The sequence below is a fragment of the Euwallacea fornicatus genome, chromosome 2 (assembly GCF_040115645.1).
Source record: "Euwallacea fornicatus isolate EFF26 chromosome 2, ASM4011564v1, whole genome shotgun sequence".
In the NCBI taxonomy this organism is placed as follows: domain Eukaryota; kingdom Metazoa; phylum Arthropoda; class Insecta; order Coleoptera; family Curculionidae; genus Euwallacea; species Euwallacea fornicatus.
In genome coordinates, this window is record NC_089542.1 from 138,360 (window position 1) to 153,169 (window position 14,810).

Genomic DNA, 14,810 nt, shown 5'->3' on the forward strand with positions numbered 1-14,810 from the left:
GAGAAATTAAAAAAATATATTAATATAACGAATTGTAATTTACATAAGTTATATTCGACATACGTTACATTTTAAGGAATGAATTGATATACAGAAAAATTGTAATTTGTCATTATTAAAATAAACAAACCAGTTTTTCTTGAAACTATGGTAAACGAACACTTTTACTAGGAAAAGAATACAGAAGCTAAATAGATCTGGCGCCATCTACTAAAGAGTGCACGAACTTTGAAAAATTGAGACAATTTTTTCTTGATATAAAAGATGTCACGGAAATGCGAAATAAGAACTTTGCTACAAAAAATTACAATCTCATCTTGATAAATTAATGGAAGCAGTGAAAAAAATACGATAAGTACATTCCGGTGTCGTCTTCAGTGAAATTCCCAGTTATAATTGGCGCCCCATACCCATCTAGAATTAGTCATATTTGCATGCAATCGGTTTAAAATCCGCGAAACTTAGGTTCGCGTGAGCTGTCTTTTCATTTTCAGATATCAGCGCCTATTAAAAACCATGGCATGTTGTACCAACTTCTTGATATTCTTTACGTTTCTTGTCACGAGAGACACTTTAATATTAAATCGGTATTTTCGTGTTTCTAGAGTGTCTGCTGACAACTGAATATCTCAAATTTTATTAGGTGTTTAAGGTGCAATAACAACTAATCAAACGAAAAGAAACGTTTCAATAACCTTAGAAAAATAGACACTTAATTTAAGATTAGTATGCAGGTAGCACATTTTTCTTATAAACTCAGTTTTTGTGACATATTGATGTACAGATATCTTAGGTAATAGTTTAATTCCGTTCCATAAATAGATATCTGCTTCTGTCTAATCAAGTACAGCTTAATTTTTATATGGGAAATTGCAACTTTTTGTTTTAACATAATGATGGATTACTAATATATGTATAATGTATGTATGTTGAATACATGAAGGGTTTGCATATACATATGAAGAAGTCGGAAATGGTAAGTGATAGAGATTTAATGAAACGAGTGAAAATATTCTCACAAATGTGGTAAGGATTTTTTTTTTTAATTTAACTAATACTCTAATAAGAGTTTGTCAAAAATGGGGGAATGTCAAAAAGCCATGGCAATTGAATCATCCCGTATATTTTTCTCTTATAGCTCATCAAAATAATAAATTTATCTTGTTGCCGTTCATGACATAAATTTGCATCAATTTAGTTCATCATCTTAGGTGGAACAGGATGTGACTCAGGCGACTCAGTAGACTGACTCTTCCCGGTATAAGACCCCAGTAACTAGACTACATATTTTCTTTCTTTATTATCAAAGTTTGATTCCACCAAATGCCCTGTTTGCAAAAACCTCACAGACACCAACATCAAACACTGAAAATTATAAATTAAAGAATTTCATTGGAATCCTGCTATGTACTATACGGCCTCTAGAAATATATAGACGCAAAAGCTTCTCACAATCGCTATTTCAACTTGCATCTTTTTCTCTACAGTCGTGGCAAAACACTCTGTTTCCAATATGCTCAAATCAATTTCAGAAGAGTAGATATCATTCACCCCAATGTTCTTTATATTGAAATGTATACAGGGAAACCTAGCTTAAATGAAGCAGCAACTAAAGGAAATTTTACCTGTTTAGGGGGTATTAGAGCCGGGATCATTTATGGTTAAATTTCAAGAAAATGATTTTTTTTAATTAGTATTACTTAATCTACGCTGCTTTATCAAAACACGAAATATTGTGCCAATCTTCATATTTCTTACTGCCATAGCACTGAAAACGTATTTGCAATATGTGTATCTGTTTCTTATGGAAAGAGTTAATTGCATATTTTTCCACTTCCTTGATTATACCGTCTTCATTGCATTTATTTAGGTTGTCAAGTTGCTTCGAAGTGGCCAAGACGATCATCAATTTTATAACCAACTCGATATTAAGTTTCAAACTCCCCCGTATCAAGAAGTTAATAGTATTGATGACACTTACCATACTTGAAGCTACTAGTAGAAAGATAAACAAAATCCTATTCGATTCCAGGCTCCTCTTTGCAGAGAATATTTTGTACGCATAAAAGATAATGACCGTATTGTGACACACCAACAGAAACACCAATAAAGCCAAAAGATATGGTTATAACTCTTTGTCCTCGCTTGAAATCATGTTTATGAATGTGCCCAAATTAATTCGAATTTCTATGGCCTTATGAAGCAAATTAATTGACAAAATGATCGTGAACGGCATTACTACTACGAATAATATCACAAATGTTTTGATGCATTTGAATGTGATTTGAATCATAGGTCTGCAGAATTTTACTATGATATCCCTTCTTGCGTGAGCAGGCAGTCGTGTGGGTAGTGGCATTTTGACAAGTGTGAAACTGCGTCTCCTCTTTTTTTTTTGTTGGGGAGGTCCAATTTTGTGACTGTTTATCATTTTCTCTTCATTTTAAAAGAGACATAAACTCTGACAAAATATGAAGGATAGGAGACAGCATTTGCCAATTTGGAGTTTTTGCTAATGGTCCCGCTGTTTTCACTCAAATTATCACGCCTTTGCGCATTTTTGTTCTAAATTGCGGTTACAAAAATTTTAATTTTTTCTATTATCGTGTTGTGGATTTAATTATTTTACCTAATTTGTCGTGAATAGTTTTTTGGATTTTCATCCCCTTAAATCTTTCTGAAAATCCAAATCCCATCTAAAAAATAATTCGCCTCGTGATTTTCTATTCAAAAGGTCTCGTTGCCAAACCTGTTGTATTCACTCGTTTTACTTATATTATCTTCAAACTAGATGGCAATAAAATTTTCATTATTTTTTGGTAATTTTTGCACATAAAAGCGAGCTCACCGGATCATCATATTTTACTATATCGCATCAATTGGAACTATCGATATCGGTTCAACTGCAAAACCATGCACATTTCGAACACAACTAAAAATCGAACCACATTAATCAACCAGAAAATAAATATGACCCAGTTCAATTCATAGTTATAAATATGTGGCCCATATGGTAAACAAATTTGACTGCAACGTGTGTCCACCAAAAGAACTCTCGTGACTTAAAGTTATGAATCAAATGATGATTTTTAATAATTACGGAGGGAGAACAACGCACTTACCAGTCAATATCAATGTAAATTTTGTTAATGGCATGTATATATTTTCCGGATAGTTGGGCCATGTAGGGGTATGAATCGCACACACGTGAATCGCTGCACTAAGCCACCCCATATCGGGAAAAAGCTTTTGTTTTGCAATCGCTTTTATTTCGGTCGTCATAGATACGTGTAAATAGAGGTCAACCACATTTCGTTTTGTATATTTTCGGGAAGTAATAAATTTCGACGTGTATTTAAGAGATAGGTAACAAGTTATATTACATACATGAAAGGCCAATTTAAAAGCTCTGTTATGTCCATTGAGAACTTCCTTCCAACCGGTTCCAACTAATATATGTAGACACGTGCTTAACAAACTAATTGATGACTTAATCAAGGTTTTTAAAACATTTGATAAAGAGATTAGAATGTATTTAGATCAAATAAAGAATCCAGTGGTTTAAATTCTGTCAATTTGGGAAATTGTATTCTTTTACAAATAACAAAATGTTCATCTTGACAATATGGTGAAATGAAAAAGAGGACTAATAAGACCATAAATTCGTACCTCTTCAAGTCTATTATTGGTAACCTGAAAAAAATGGATAAATTAATATTTCTATCTCTCTCAGCTTACTATACCTCATAATTTAAGATTTTAGATTATACACCATCGATACTGTTAAGTGCAACATATAAAGCTATCTATAGATCAACCGATGTTCGACTTTGAGGAAAATTTACATGTCATTCATAGATTTATAAGAAACAAGTTGAGATTCAACAGTGCCCGTAGGTAATTCGAATATTGTTGTTGCTGTATTGTCTGAATAAATATAGTTTATTGAGTCTCATAAAGTTGTTTGAGAAGCAGTCTAATTAAAATTAAACTTTCTTTATTAGAGAAATTTAATTAAATAATAACATTTTTAAGTAAGGATAGGTAAAGGAAAAGAATAAGCTCATATGTGTGAGTGAGAACCACCTTATATATAAGAACAAATCAACTGAGAGAATCTATTTTCTACGTTGTTTACCTTAATAACTTATTGAACATAACCCTTCTCTACTGACACACGTTGTCTTTGACTTTGATGATTTTCGAGCATGGCTTTGAAGTTATGTCTGACCATTTATTTAAATTAAAGAGAAGGTCTGGCTGAAAAACTAAGAAACCATAAAAAAACTTCCATTAATGTTTTTTTCATGTTAAATAGTGCTCGATTTATGCCTTGAATAGAACGTGTTGAGATCATATTAGATAATTTGAAATCAACATGTCGCATCACTATATTGTTACAGCTCATAAACCCACAGCGGTAACGGCCTGCATTACAGGTATGTGCACCTCAATCTCTAGAGTTGTTTATCTCTATTATCAGTTAATTTTTGGCTTCTTCTCCTATTTAAGTATTTATCATATTAAGACGCAAAAAGGATCAATGAATATATTTTGGATAAAAAACAGGTATATCTGAGGTTTGAAACTTACTTCATCCCTAACCGAAGATTAAACTTAAAATTTCTTCTCCTTTTGACTATTGTCAACAAGGAGGACAATCTTTTTCTCGATTATAGTTGATTTCATATATTACCATTTTCTCCTATTCTACTGTTATCCTTTTTTTCCACGACAACTTAAATATTTTTACTTAGTAAATCTCAAGCTAACATACTGAATAGATACTACTTAAGAAACATAAAAAAAGTTTGAGTGTTCTTTGTATAATTGTACTCAATAATTTTATTAATACCACATAATATTGGCAAATTATTGTGTTATTTTGTGTTCTCATAATTATAGAAATATTTTTTACATTTGTCTTAAAAATTTAAGTCCATAACACCTATACTAGTTTGTCTCTATCCACTCAGAAAATGGGAGTTTCCTATAAAAATGATTAAAATCTGATCTAGTAAATATAGGACCATTTAGTAGGGGACTAAACAGCACATATTTTTGTATTTCTCTGGTACTTAATGAAGAAACTGAAATAGCCATTTTTTATATTCGTAGAAGTATAATTAAAAAATACTATGACACAGTGATTTGAAAATTTATAGACCAAGTTATTACTAAGCTGAAAGTAACATTTACTTTTTTCTTTCAATGTATTAATGATTAGTTATCATATGCATTGCATGATTGTATCTAGGATAACAGCTCTAATTTGTCTAGTAATTCCCCCATGGCCATTATACAGAGAGTGAATTTCATTGTTATCATCCTCTGTTAAATGTAGCCATTCCTACTATTCAAAATGTCATTTATATAAACATTAGCATCAGTACTGTTTATCCTTTCAGAAAGGAGTTGAAATATTTCCAGCTTTCAACCAAATTGGAAGTTGATTATCAGCTTTTTAATCTAAGTTATATGTCAAATATGGTTGTTGCTGCCATCATAAATCATTTACATAGGAAAAAAGCAATTGCTTTCAATGTTATTATCCATTCTTCATAATTTACAATTTTCAGGAAATTTCACTTCTCCAACAGATTTAAACTTAATAGTTGCAAAGAGTAACAGACTGGACATATATCTAGTTACTCCTGAAGGTTTACGACCTATTAAAGAAATTGGGTTATATGGCAAAGTTGCTGTAATGAAATTATTTAGACCACAGGTAAATAATATATCAAGGGAGTTTCTTTTGGGAGATGTATAGTCATCACTGGCACAAACTTTTGTTTAATTTTACTGTTGTACCATTAATGAAAGATTGTATATAATATTTTCCATTTTAGCATGAGAAAAAAGATTTGCTATTTATCATAACATACAGATACAACGCTATGATATTAGAATGTCAGAATGGAGATGAAAATTTAGAAATCATTACAAAAGCACATGGCAATGTTGCTGACAGAATTGGAAAACCATCAGAAACAGGAATATTAGCTGTAATTGATCCTAAGGCTCGAGTAATAGGCTTAAGGCTTTATGATGGCCTGTTTAAAGTCATCCCTTTAGAAAAAGACAATTCTGAGCTTAAAGCCACCAATTTTAGGTATGTTAACTTTCTGACTATCAGAAAGTCTTCTCCATGAGTTACTTATGTATTTAGGATGGATGAATTGCATGTGACAGACGTGGAGTTCCTCCATGGGTGCGCAAATCCTACTTTAATCTTAATCCATCAGGACATTAACGGTCGTCATGTGAAAACTCACGAAATCTCATTAAGGGAAAAGGAATTTGTGAAAGTGCCCTGGAGACAGGATAATGTAGAACAGGAGGCTTCAATTATTATCCCTGTACCTTCTCCTTTAGCAGGCGCTCTTATAATTGGTCAAGAGAGTATTTTGTATCATGATGGGATCTCGTCCCTTGTGGTGGCACCTGCAGTTATTAAGGTAAGAAAAGCATATAATGACTGGAAGTAAAATAATTGATTATAATTTTTAAAAATGTCATTTTGGGTTCCAGAGTTACCGATTTATTAATTTTTTAACATTCTCTTAATTTTTCAAGCTGTAATGATTTTCCAAAATATATGCAGTTTTTCCTTATTTAGCAAAGCACCATTACATGCTACGCCAGAGTGGATCCAAGTGGACTGCGTTATCTCCTCGGAGATATGGCGGGACACTTGTTTATGCTCTTTTTGGAAACGGAAAATCGAGGAGAATCCCAAGAAGTAGTAAAAGATCTTAAAGTGGATATGTTAGGTGAGGATTGATGGATTAGTTATTCATCTTGAACTTAAATCTCAAAATATGGTTCCAAATGGGAATGAAGGCAAACTATTTCAAACTTTCAGGTGAAATTGCGATCCCCGAATGTATCACTTACCTAGACAACGGCGTTCTCTTTATTGGTTCACGTCTAGGCGACTCTCAGCTGGTGAAATTGAACACAAAACCTGATACCAATGGTTCGTATGTTACTGTAATGGAAACTTTCACCAACTTGGCGCCAATTTTGGACATGTGCGTGGTGGATCTTGAGAGACAAAGTCAAGGGCAATTGGTTACCTGCTCGGGTGCTTTCAAAGAAGGCTCATTGCGGATTATTAGAAATGGAATTGGTATCCAGGAACATGCATCTATCGATTTGATGGGCATCAAGGGAATGTGGTCGTTGCAGGCGAATGGTAGGTTATTGGGTGTTGATTTGCATAGTCTATGTCAAAATAATGCTCATCTACATACAGGGTGGTCCATTTAAAACGGTCCATCTGAAATATCTTGAATGGAATATTTTTTTTGGAAAACGCCTAGGTGCGTCAATTGTACTTTTAAGGGAAACATTTTTAGATCAAATTCGTAGGTGAACAGTGAGCCCCCTAAACGAGGTGGCAACCGCTTCAAATATCTTAAATTTCATTCAAGGTATTTCAGGTGGACTGTTTTAAATAGGCTACCCTGTATGTATGTAATGGGGAAAACATATGCTTGCTAGAACGATATTATTGTGTAATTGATTAAAGCAGTACTCAAGACTATGCTTTATTCGTTGACATAATACCAATTTATTATTTAAGGTGAAAAAATGGACGATACCCTAGTATTAGCATTTGTTGGCCAAACTCGTATATTAACTCTGAACGGCGAGGAGGTAGAGGAAACTGATATTCCAGGTTTCACATCTGAGCAACAGACTTTTTTTTGCGGGAATGTCGCTCACGAGCAGTTACTTCAGGTTTGTTTACACCCAGTGTGAATTTGAATTTTAACAAAAACAAATCTTTAGATTGTGTTTATCTGAAACAACAATATGATATACTTTATTAATGAACGTGTTCCAAGTCGCTGTTAGGATAATAAAAGTTGAATATAGTTAATGGAGCAATGTCTCTGATTGTGAATACATTTTTATTTTTTAAAATTATAAATCGTGTAATAAAATATTCTTTTCAGGTTACACCGGATTCGGCACGTCTAGTATCTGTACAGTCTAAAACTTTAGTGTGTGAATGGAAACCTCCCACAGAAAAACATATTATAGTAGTAGCCAGCAATAAGTCACAGTTAGCGGTTGCTACTGGCAACCAGCTTTATTATTTGGAAATATTCCCTAACGAGTTAATATTAAAAGGGTAATTAGCTCATTGATACTTAATAAATTATTTTGCCATGATTTACTTCATAGTTAAGAATAACTCCTCAAAATATTCTAAAAGTTATCCTAAATCTTACGAGACTTCATTAGCTGTACTATTATTGGTTTTACGTTATTTTTTTCTTATAACATACCAGGTTCCTATCTAACAACATAAACTAATCAAATTGATTCTGTCAATTGTTATTTTTGAAATTTATTTTTAAATAAATCTTGTATTTTTCAATATAATTCACTGTTGCTAAATTTTATACACGCATATTAATAATTTTTTTCAGAGAAACCACATTGGATGTTGAAGTTTCTTGCCTCGATATCAGCCCTTTGGGAGACAGTCTCACCACAGACATCGTTGCTGTAGGACTGTGGACTGATATTTCAGCCCGCATTCTGCGATTACCTAACCTAACAGAGGCACATAAAGAACTTTTAGGAGGAGGTACTTTGTTTATACTCCACCTATCTTATTTTATATCAACACTTTTGCATTTACAGACATAATGCCGCGTTCAATCCTCATGGCTACGTTCGAAGGCTGCAATTATCTGTTATGCGCGCTGGGCGATGGTACTATGTACTATTTCACATTGCACGTTGAGTTGGGCGCGTTGAACGATAAAAAGAAAGTCACCTTAGGTACTCAGCCGACCATATTAAAGGCGTTCAGATCACTGAATTCAACCAATGTATTTGCGTGCTCCGATAGACCCACTGTTATTTATTCCTCGAATCATAAACTGGTATTTTCAAACGTCAATTTGAAAGAAGTGAGTCAGATGTGTTCGTTGAACGCGGAGGCGTATCCTGACAGGTGAGTGAAATGTATGTGTGAAAGTTAGTGTCACTGTCTGAAGGTTTTACATCAGGTAAAGAAAATCTCTAACTGGGCTTAAACATGTCCATTTCGTTCCCTTACAGCCTAGCTTTGGCAACAGCTACGTCTGTGACGATAGGAACTATAGACGAAATACAGAAATTACATATAAGGACCATTCCTTTGCAAGAGTCACCCAGGAGAATAGCCTATCAGGAATGTAGTCAGGTAAACATAATTGCGAAGATTTATTAAAGACCTTTAGTTGGGAATTTGTACAGGCTGCGTCCGAACAGATTTTCAGCAGACATAGTCATAGAAAAATAAACTAAAATCTTTACCATTCTACATTTGTTCTTTTGAAAAAAACTAAAGTAATACACAATGCTAAAATACTATAGTCTCGACTTACGTGAGAATTTGCTGTAGGTATTTGGGGTTTCCACATCTAGAACCGATATTCTAGATTCAAACGGCTTGAATTCAGTGAGACAAAGTGCATCCACAATGACCCAGGCGGTGACCATTGTAACAGGTTAGTTATTGTTTTTACAGGGCCATTAATAATTAAATTGTTCCTCACAAATGAACTACATTGTTGCAGGAAATACCGCAGAATACTGCCAAGAAGTGGAAATCCACAATCTCCTTATCATCGATCAGAACACTTTTGAAGTATTAGCCGCTCACCAATTTTTAAATCAGGAATACGTTTTATCGTTGATATCTTGCCAGTTGAGTAACGACCCTCATACCTATTTTATCGTTGGTAAGCAGACATTTTTGAAAAGTAATTTTCCGTATTTTTATGAATAGAATGCTAGGTGTCTCGAAATTGTGCATAAGACTTAGAACAGGGTAGTCTAAAAATATTTTCCTCTCTTTCGGATTATAAGTAACTATTGCCTTTAAGGAACTGCCACGGTGAACCCCGAAGAATCCGAACCGAAGCAAGGCCGCATTGTCATTTTCCACTGGACCGACAACAAACTAGTCCAGGTCTCCGAAAAAGAGATCAAAGGCGCATGTTATTCACTCGCATCTTTTAATGGAAAACTGCTGGCCAGTATTAACAGTACAGTGAGGCTCTTCGAGTGGACAACGGAAAAGGAACTAAGGCTGGAATGTTCACATTTCAATAATATTGTGTCACTGTGCCTCAAAACCAAAGGAGATTTTATATTGGTCGGAGATCTTATGCGGAGCATTACGTTGCTGCAGTACAAAACGATGGAGGGCAGCTTTGAAGAAATAGGTAATAATTTTGGCGATGTATATATAGTAGATATATTGTATATTGCTCAATTAAAAAAAAAAGTCGTTTCGAATCGCATACTTCAATCTTAAGAAATTATTTTTTTCTCAATAACTTCCGACATTTCAGGAAGTTTTACAACATTTTTTCATTTTTAGCGAGAGATTACAACCCGAACTGGATGACCGCACTTGAGTTCCTGGACGACGAAATATTCCTAGGGGCGGAAAACTGTTACAATATTTTTGTGTGCCAGAAAGATGAGACGGCCAATACGGATGAAGGACGATCTCAAATGCTTCAAGTGGGACTCTTCCACGTGGGCGATATGATTAACGTTTTCCGACATGGATCACTGGTGATGCAGAACTTAGCAGAAACGTCCACTCCCACAAAAGGTTGCGTGTTATTCGGTACCGTTGCCGGCGCAATAGGTAAAGCATGATGTCCAAATGTTTAAGCTCTATTTATGGTTGTCACATTTTCTTTACATTTCCGAAAATTTTACGAATTTTAAGCAGAAACACGATACATTTTAAATCAAATTTTGCCGCTGAGTTTATGGTAAAGTGAAGTCGCCAAGTTTTCTATATTGATTAAAAATCACAAGAATTTGTTATCGCTGCATGGACGGCAAGTTCAGGTAACTTGACAATGTCGATAAGGTATATCATTGTTATTATGGATTCCTCAAAATGTATAATTTCAAAGTCGCACAGACTAGACCATCGATTAGGTTACGAACGAGATCCTAGTCGTCTCGTCAATAAAATTGACTATAAACCGGTCTTTTGGAATATCCGTTTAATTCGTGTTTACAGGATTGGTAACGCAAATATCACAAGAGTTTTACGAACAACTGAGGGAACTGCAGAACAAACTAGCCACCACCATTAAGTCGGTTGGAAGGATTAGTCATCAATTTTGGAGGGCTTTCAATACAGACATAAAGACTGAAAATAGCGAGGGCTTCATTGATGGGGATTTGATTGAGAGTTTCTTGGATTTGTCTCCTAATACCATGAAAGAAGTGGCTGATGGCTTGGGGGTAAGTCGAAGTGTTTGACCTATGTCAAGCAAATTAGTTTATTTTTACTTCCCGATTAGATAAAACCAAGGTTTATAGGTGCTATTGAACTTGTATGTTTTTCCTGTGTTTGAAGTAGACAGTGATGGTGACAAATAATTCAGGTTAGAAATTTATCATTATGAGTTATTATGACTTGTCTACTTCACATACCCAGGAAGATTTGATTTGATTTCTATGAGCCGTCAATATTGTTTTAATATTTTGTAATACATACTTTTTAGGTGACCGTAGAGCATTTGATTAAAACAGTAGAGGACCTCACTAGGATACACTAATTTTCAGGTAAAAAAGGTTTTTGGACATTTAGTTCCAGTTGGTTTGGTTTAAGTTGCGACTTCTGATAATTCTTAGGAAGTCTTGGCATTTTTCCCATTGCTTTTCTAATTTTTGAATTAACCTTGTTGTACAAAATGAGTTTGATGAAAATAAAGAAGAGATAGAATTTATAGAATTTCGGTTTACTAGTAGTTACTTTCGTGTGAACTACTAATTATTCCAATATTTTCAAACGTTACAGGAAACTAATTTGTTTTACTGCAATTTGTTGGTTTCTCAACGATGAACAACACCGAGCAAAAAATCTTTTTTTTTTTTTCTTTTTTTTTTAATGCCTTCTCTGTGATTTATTATAATAAAGACAATGATACCCAGTGATGTAATTTTAACCCCATATTCTCCTCCTCGTCAACAGTCAAAAGCCCACGCACATAGAAGTGTTTAGTAGTGTGGCCAATAAGGATTAGACGCTTTTTTATATTTCAGTAGAATCTATCAGTAACAAGATTTGCTGCAACGCCATCCAGCACAGGGAGATTAAAAAATTTATCAACGTGAAAGTTTGATAGTTGTCAGTATATTTATTAATAGATAAAAAGGATGTAAATTATGGAATTTGTTGTGTTATCATCGATTACTCAAAGAAAGGACCTTTTGCAAATATATTTGGATAGGAAACAATATTTTACCTGCAGTAATTGCAATAAATTATTAGTTTCTCATAATTCTATAAGAAACTAATTTTTTGCAATGATAATGTTTATTAATACTTCCATTTGGATAGTCTGATCACATCACATGAGCTGCCATATGCTGCTGCAGCTCGTAAGTGTTTGTGTATAACAACTTTCTCCATTATCTTGTCGAAAGTAACCAACGCATGCGTGTATTAAGAGCATTTATTTTCAATCCATAGGTTGAATGTAATGTGTTAGTGTTACAAAATATTCCAACATTTAGTATTTGACATTTAACAACTTTAATCATTTATATTTTTGAACAGAAATAACTTATTTACATTCATCAAACGGTGTCTAAACATTGGCAATACCTTTGTCAACCGCATACATCTCGTAGGCAAACTCTTCCACATGCCTAGGATCATATTCTAAAGCAATATAATCTATCTCCAAGTAAAAATCTCCTCCATGCCTGTCTTGGGCAGATATCCCGAAACTGGAAACTTTATTTAATGGTATGGGGTGCTGATCATCTTGTATTCTACCTTTGGACGCCATAAAGAATTTTGAAAAGGGTATCTGAAATTTATAGTTTTTTTTAAAAGAGGCAAAGAATAGTATTTAGGTAAATTTACTACAAGTTTTGACATTCAGAATTTTATGATCATTTATGATTCAGAAGAATAGAATCGGAATACATTGTTTTTTTCCAATGCTGAGGAAAGTAACTTTAAGAGAACTTACTTTGGCAATTTGCCAATAAGGTCCGCCCCTTGTATAGAGTTGATAGTGGTACATGTCATTCCAGGCAACATCAAAATAGCCTCTAGTGCCCAAGTTCAAAAGATAAGTCCTGCCATCCCCTCTAACTTTCATTACTAAAGTGTTGTATCCAGTCCAGTTTAAATAGTCATCTCTTTTAAACGATCTCTATAACAGAAAAGCTGTGGGAATTTGGAGGTATTCTATTATAAAAAAAAAAAAAGTAATACATGGATGTTAATTTGGCATAGTAAACCCTGATGAATGTTTACAATAATCGATTCACTTTATTTAACTGAACTTACCCTAAAGCGCTTAGTTTGCATGTTACAATATCCAGCTCTTTTCACTCGACCATCTTTAGGAACCCTCAAATTTATATTTCCGCTAAAAACAACGTTACCTTGATTATTTTTAATTAGGCTACAGTAACTGTAACCTTCATTGTTATCAGCATCACAGGTGACTATCCAATTATCTAGTGAACTTAGATTCTTAAATCTCCAAGCTACGTCCGTTTCATATGGACGATATAGCATTATTGGATCAGCTAGATAGAGGAATATTTAAAAATAAAATTTTGTGAAGGTAAACTGAAGAGTATGAAGTAGTATTTTTTGACATTGTGATGAGTATTATAACTTGCCAAAGATGTATTCTATTATGTATAATATATATTTAATTTGTTGGTTTAAAGGGAAGCTAAGGTAATATTGAAATTAGAGTAATACAGTTGCAATTCTATGCTTGAGTTTTATCAGACAAAAGTAAACAGTGTGCAAAAGACCTTGTATCTATGAGAACTCTAACACTATCAATGGGCACAGGACTGTGCCAAGTGTGTCCCCCTGACTTCAATAATAACTTACCAGGGGGGAAGTCATAAACTTTATGTTGTTTATAAATTAGGCAGTAGATCATATGTAAATACTTGCATTCAAACTTGTCTTTCACTTCTCCACACCACAGTTTCACTTCATTTTTTAGTTCAGCAAGACCACTTCTCATCCTTTCAGTAAAATTTGGATATGGTCCCTTAGTCTTGTAACCTCCTCTATCATCTTTCTCCCAAAATGTAAATAATTTATTAGAGGTATTCAATGTCCTTTTTCCTAGTTGTACCACAGGGGATTTTACTAGTAAACATCGCACTACTAGAGAATTCATTTTGCTTTAAAAATATTTTGCTCCTTTTTACATTGGTGGCAACACCCAATAAAAGTTGGATTTTAGAAAATTTTTATGTGAGATTAATGTTACCGTTGGCACATTATTTTCGTGTTACTAAAAAATACGTATAATTTCAAAAATAAATAATTATTCAAGTATAAATCTAAAGGAAAATTGATGTTTCTTACGGCAATTTTATAGGTTAGGAATTCATAATTGACAATAACCATTGGATTTTTTGAAAAACAATTGTGAGAGTTGACGATAGAATCACCTGCTCAGAAGTGGAGCTCTTCATATGTAATATAATTATCTAATAGGTGCATCGCAAGTGAATGATTATTTTAGGACAATACGCATGAACACAATCCGAGATGAAAAGAGCAAAAACCTCGTGCGCGTTTAGTTTTTTTTTCGGTATATTTTTCCCTTTCTAATAAAAAAATCCTGAAAACTCATATCCACGAAATTTGGCTTAGTACATAATTATCATGCGACAAAAAAAGGTTAGCAACAATAACCAAAAATGACATGATCAATAATAGTAATGAGGAATCAGGGAAAAATATTCAGTTTCAAACTTAAATTGACACAATA

General features: G+C 33.7%; 2 protein-coding genes and 1 pseudogene across 3 annotated transcripts; 1 reads left to right on the forward strand and 2 right to left on the reverse strand.

Moving 5' to 3' along the window:
- Positions 1 to 1,275: 1,275 nt before the first annotated feature.
- Positions 1,276 to 2,418, reverse strand: LOC136348051 (uncharacterized; annotated as a pseudogene).
- Positions 2,419 to 4,188: 1,770 nt separating this feature from the next.
- Positions 4,189 to 11,776, forward strand: pic (DNA damage-binding protein pic). The gene is made up of 17 exons (XM_066301518.1): positions 4,189 to 4,439; positions 5,580 to 5,728; positions 5,850 to 6,112; positions 6,170 to 6,458; positions 6,620 to 6,773; positions 6,866 to 7,198; positions 7,589 to 7,746; positions 7,965 to 8,143; positions 8,445 to 8,605; positions 8,662 to 8,977; positions 9,085 to 9,208; positions 9,410 to 9,515; positions 9,585 to 9,749; positions 9,894 to 10,235; positions 10,394 to 10,669; positions 11,057 to 11,283; positions 11,547 to 11,776. The coding sequence occupies exons 1-17, from the start codon at positions 4,379 to 4,381 to the stop codon at positions 11,598 to 11,600; spliced, it is 3,357 nt and encodes a 1,118-aa protein (XP_066157615.1). The 5' UTR covers positions 4,189 to 4,378; the 3' UTR covers positions 11,601 to 11,776.
- Positions 11,777 to 12,486: 710 nt separating this feature from the next.
- CIA30 (complex I intermediate-associated protein 30) lies at positions 12,487 to 14,795 on the reverse strand. 2 transcript variants are annotated; one of them, XM_066301598.1, is made up of 5 exons: positions 14,488 to 14,795; positions 13,979 to 14,327; positions 13,349 to 13,593; positions 13,026 to 13,211; positions 12,487 to 12,860 (listed from the first exon to the last, which is right to left on the reverse strand). In XM_066301598.1, the coding sequence occupies exons 2-5, from the start codon at positions 14,208 to 14,210 to the stop codon at positions 12,636 to 12,638; spliced, it is 888 nt and encodes a 295-aa protein (XP_066157695.1). In that variant the 5' UTR covers positions 14,211 to 14,327; positions 14,488 to 14,795; the 3' UTR covers positions 12,487 to 12,635. The 2 variants fall into 2 exon arrangements, with proteins under 2 accessions (XP_066157695.1, XP_066157690.1); XM_066301593.1 differs by having other exon boundaries at positions 14,402 to 14,795.
- Positions 14,796 to 14,810: the final 15 nt, after the last annotated feature.

Coding starts and splice junctions, on each gene's coding strand:
- pic (XM_066301518.1), top strand. CDS start 4,379: ATGTCGCATCACTATATTGTTACAGCTCATAAACCCACAGCGGTAACG. Junction 5,729..5,849: donor TGAAATTATTTAGACCACAG/GTAAATAATATA, acceptor TTTCCATTTTAG/CATGAGAAAAAAGATTTGCT. Junction 9,516..9,584: donor GGCGGTGACCATTGTAACAG/GTTAGTTATTGT, acceptor ACATTGTTGCAG/GAAATACCGCAGAATACTGC.
- CIA30 (XM_066301598.1), bottom strand. CDS start 14,210: ATGAATTCTCTAGTAGTGCGATGTTTACTAGTAAAATCCCCTGTGGTA. Junction 13,594..13,978: donor AGTGAAAGACAAGTTTGAAT/GCAAGTATTTAC, acceptor TCCTCTATCTAG/CTGATCCAATAATGCTATAT. Junction 12,861..13,025: donor CTTATTGGCAAATTGCCAAA/GTAAGTTCTCTT, acceptor TATAAATTTCAG/ATACCCTTTTCAAAATTCTT.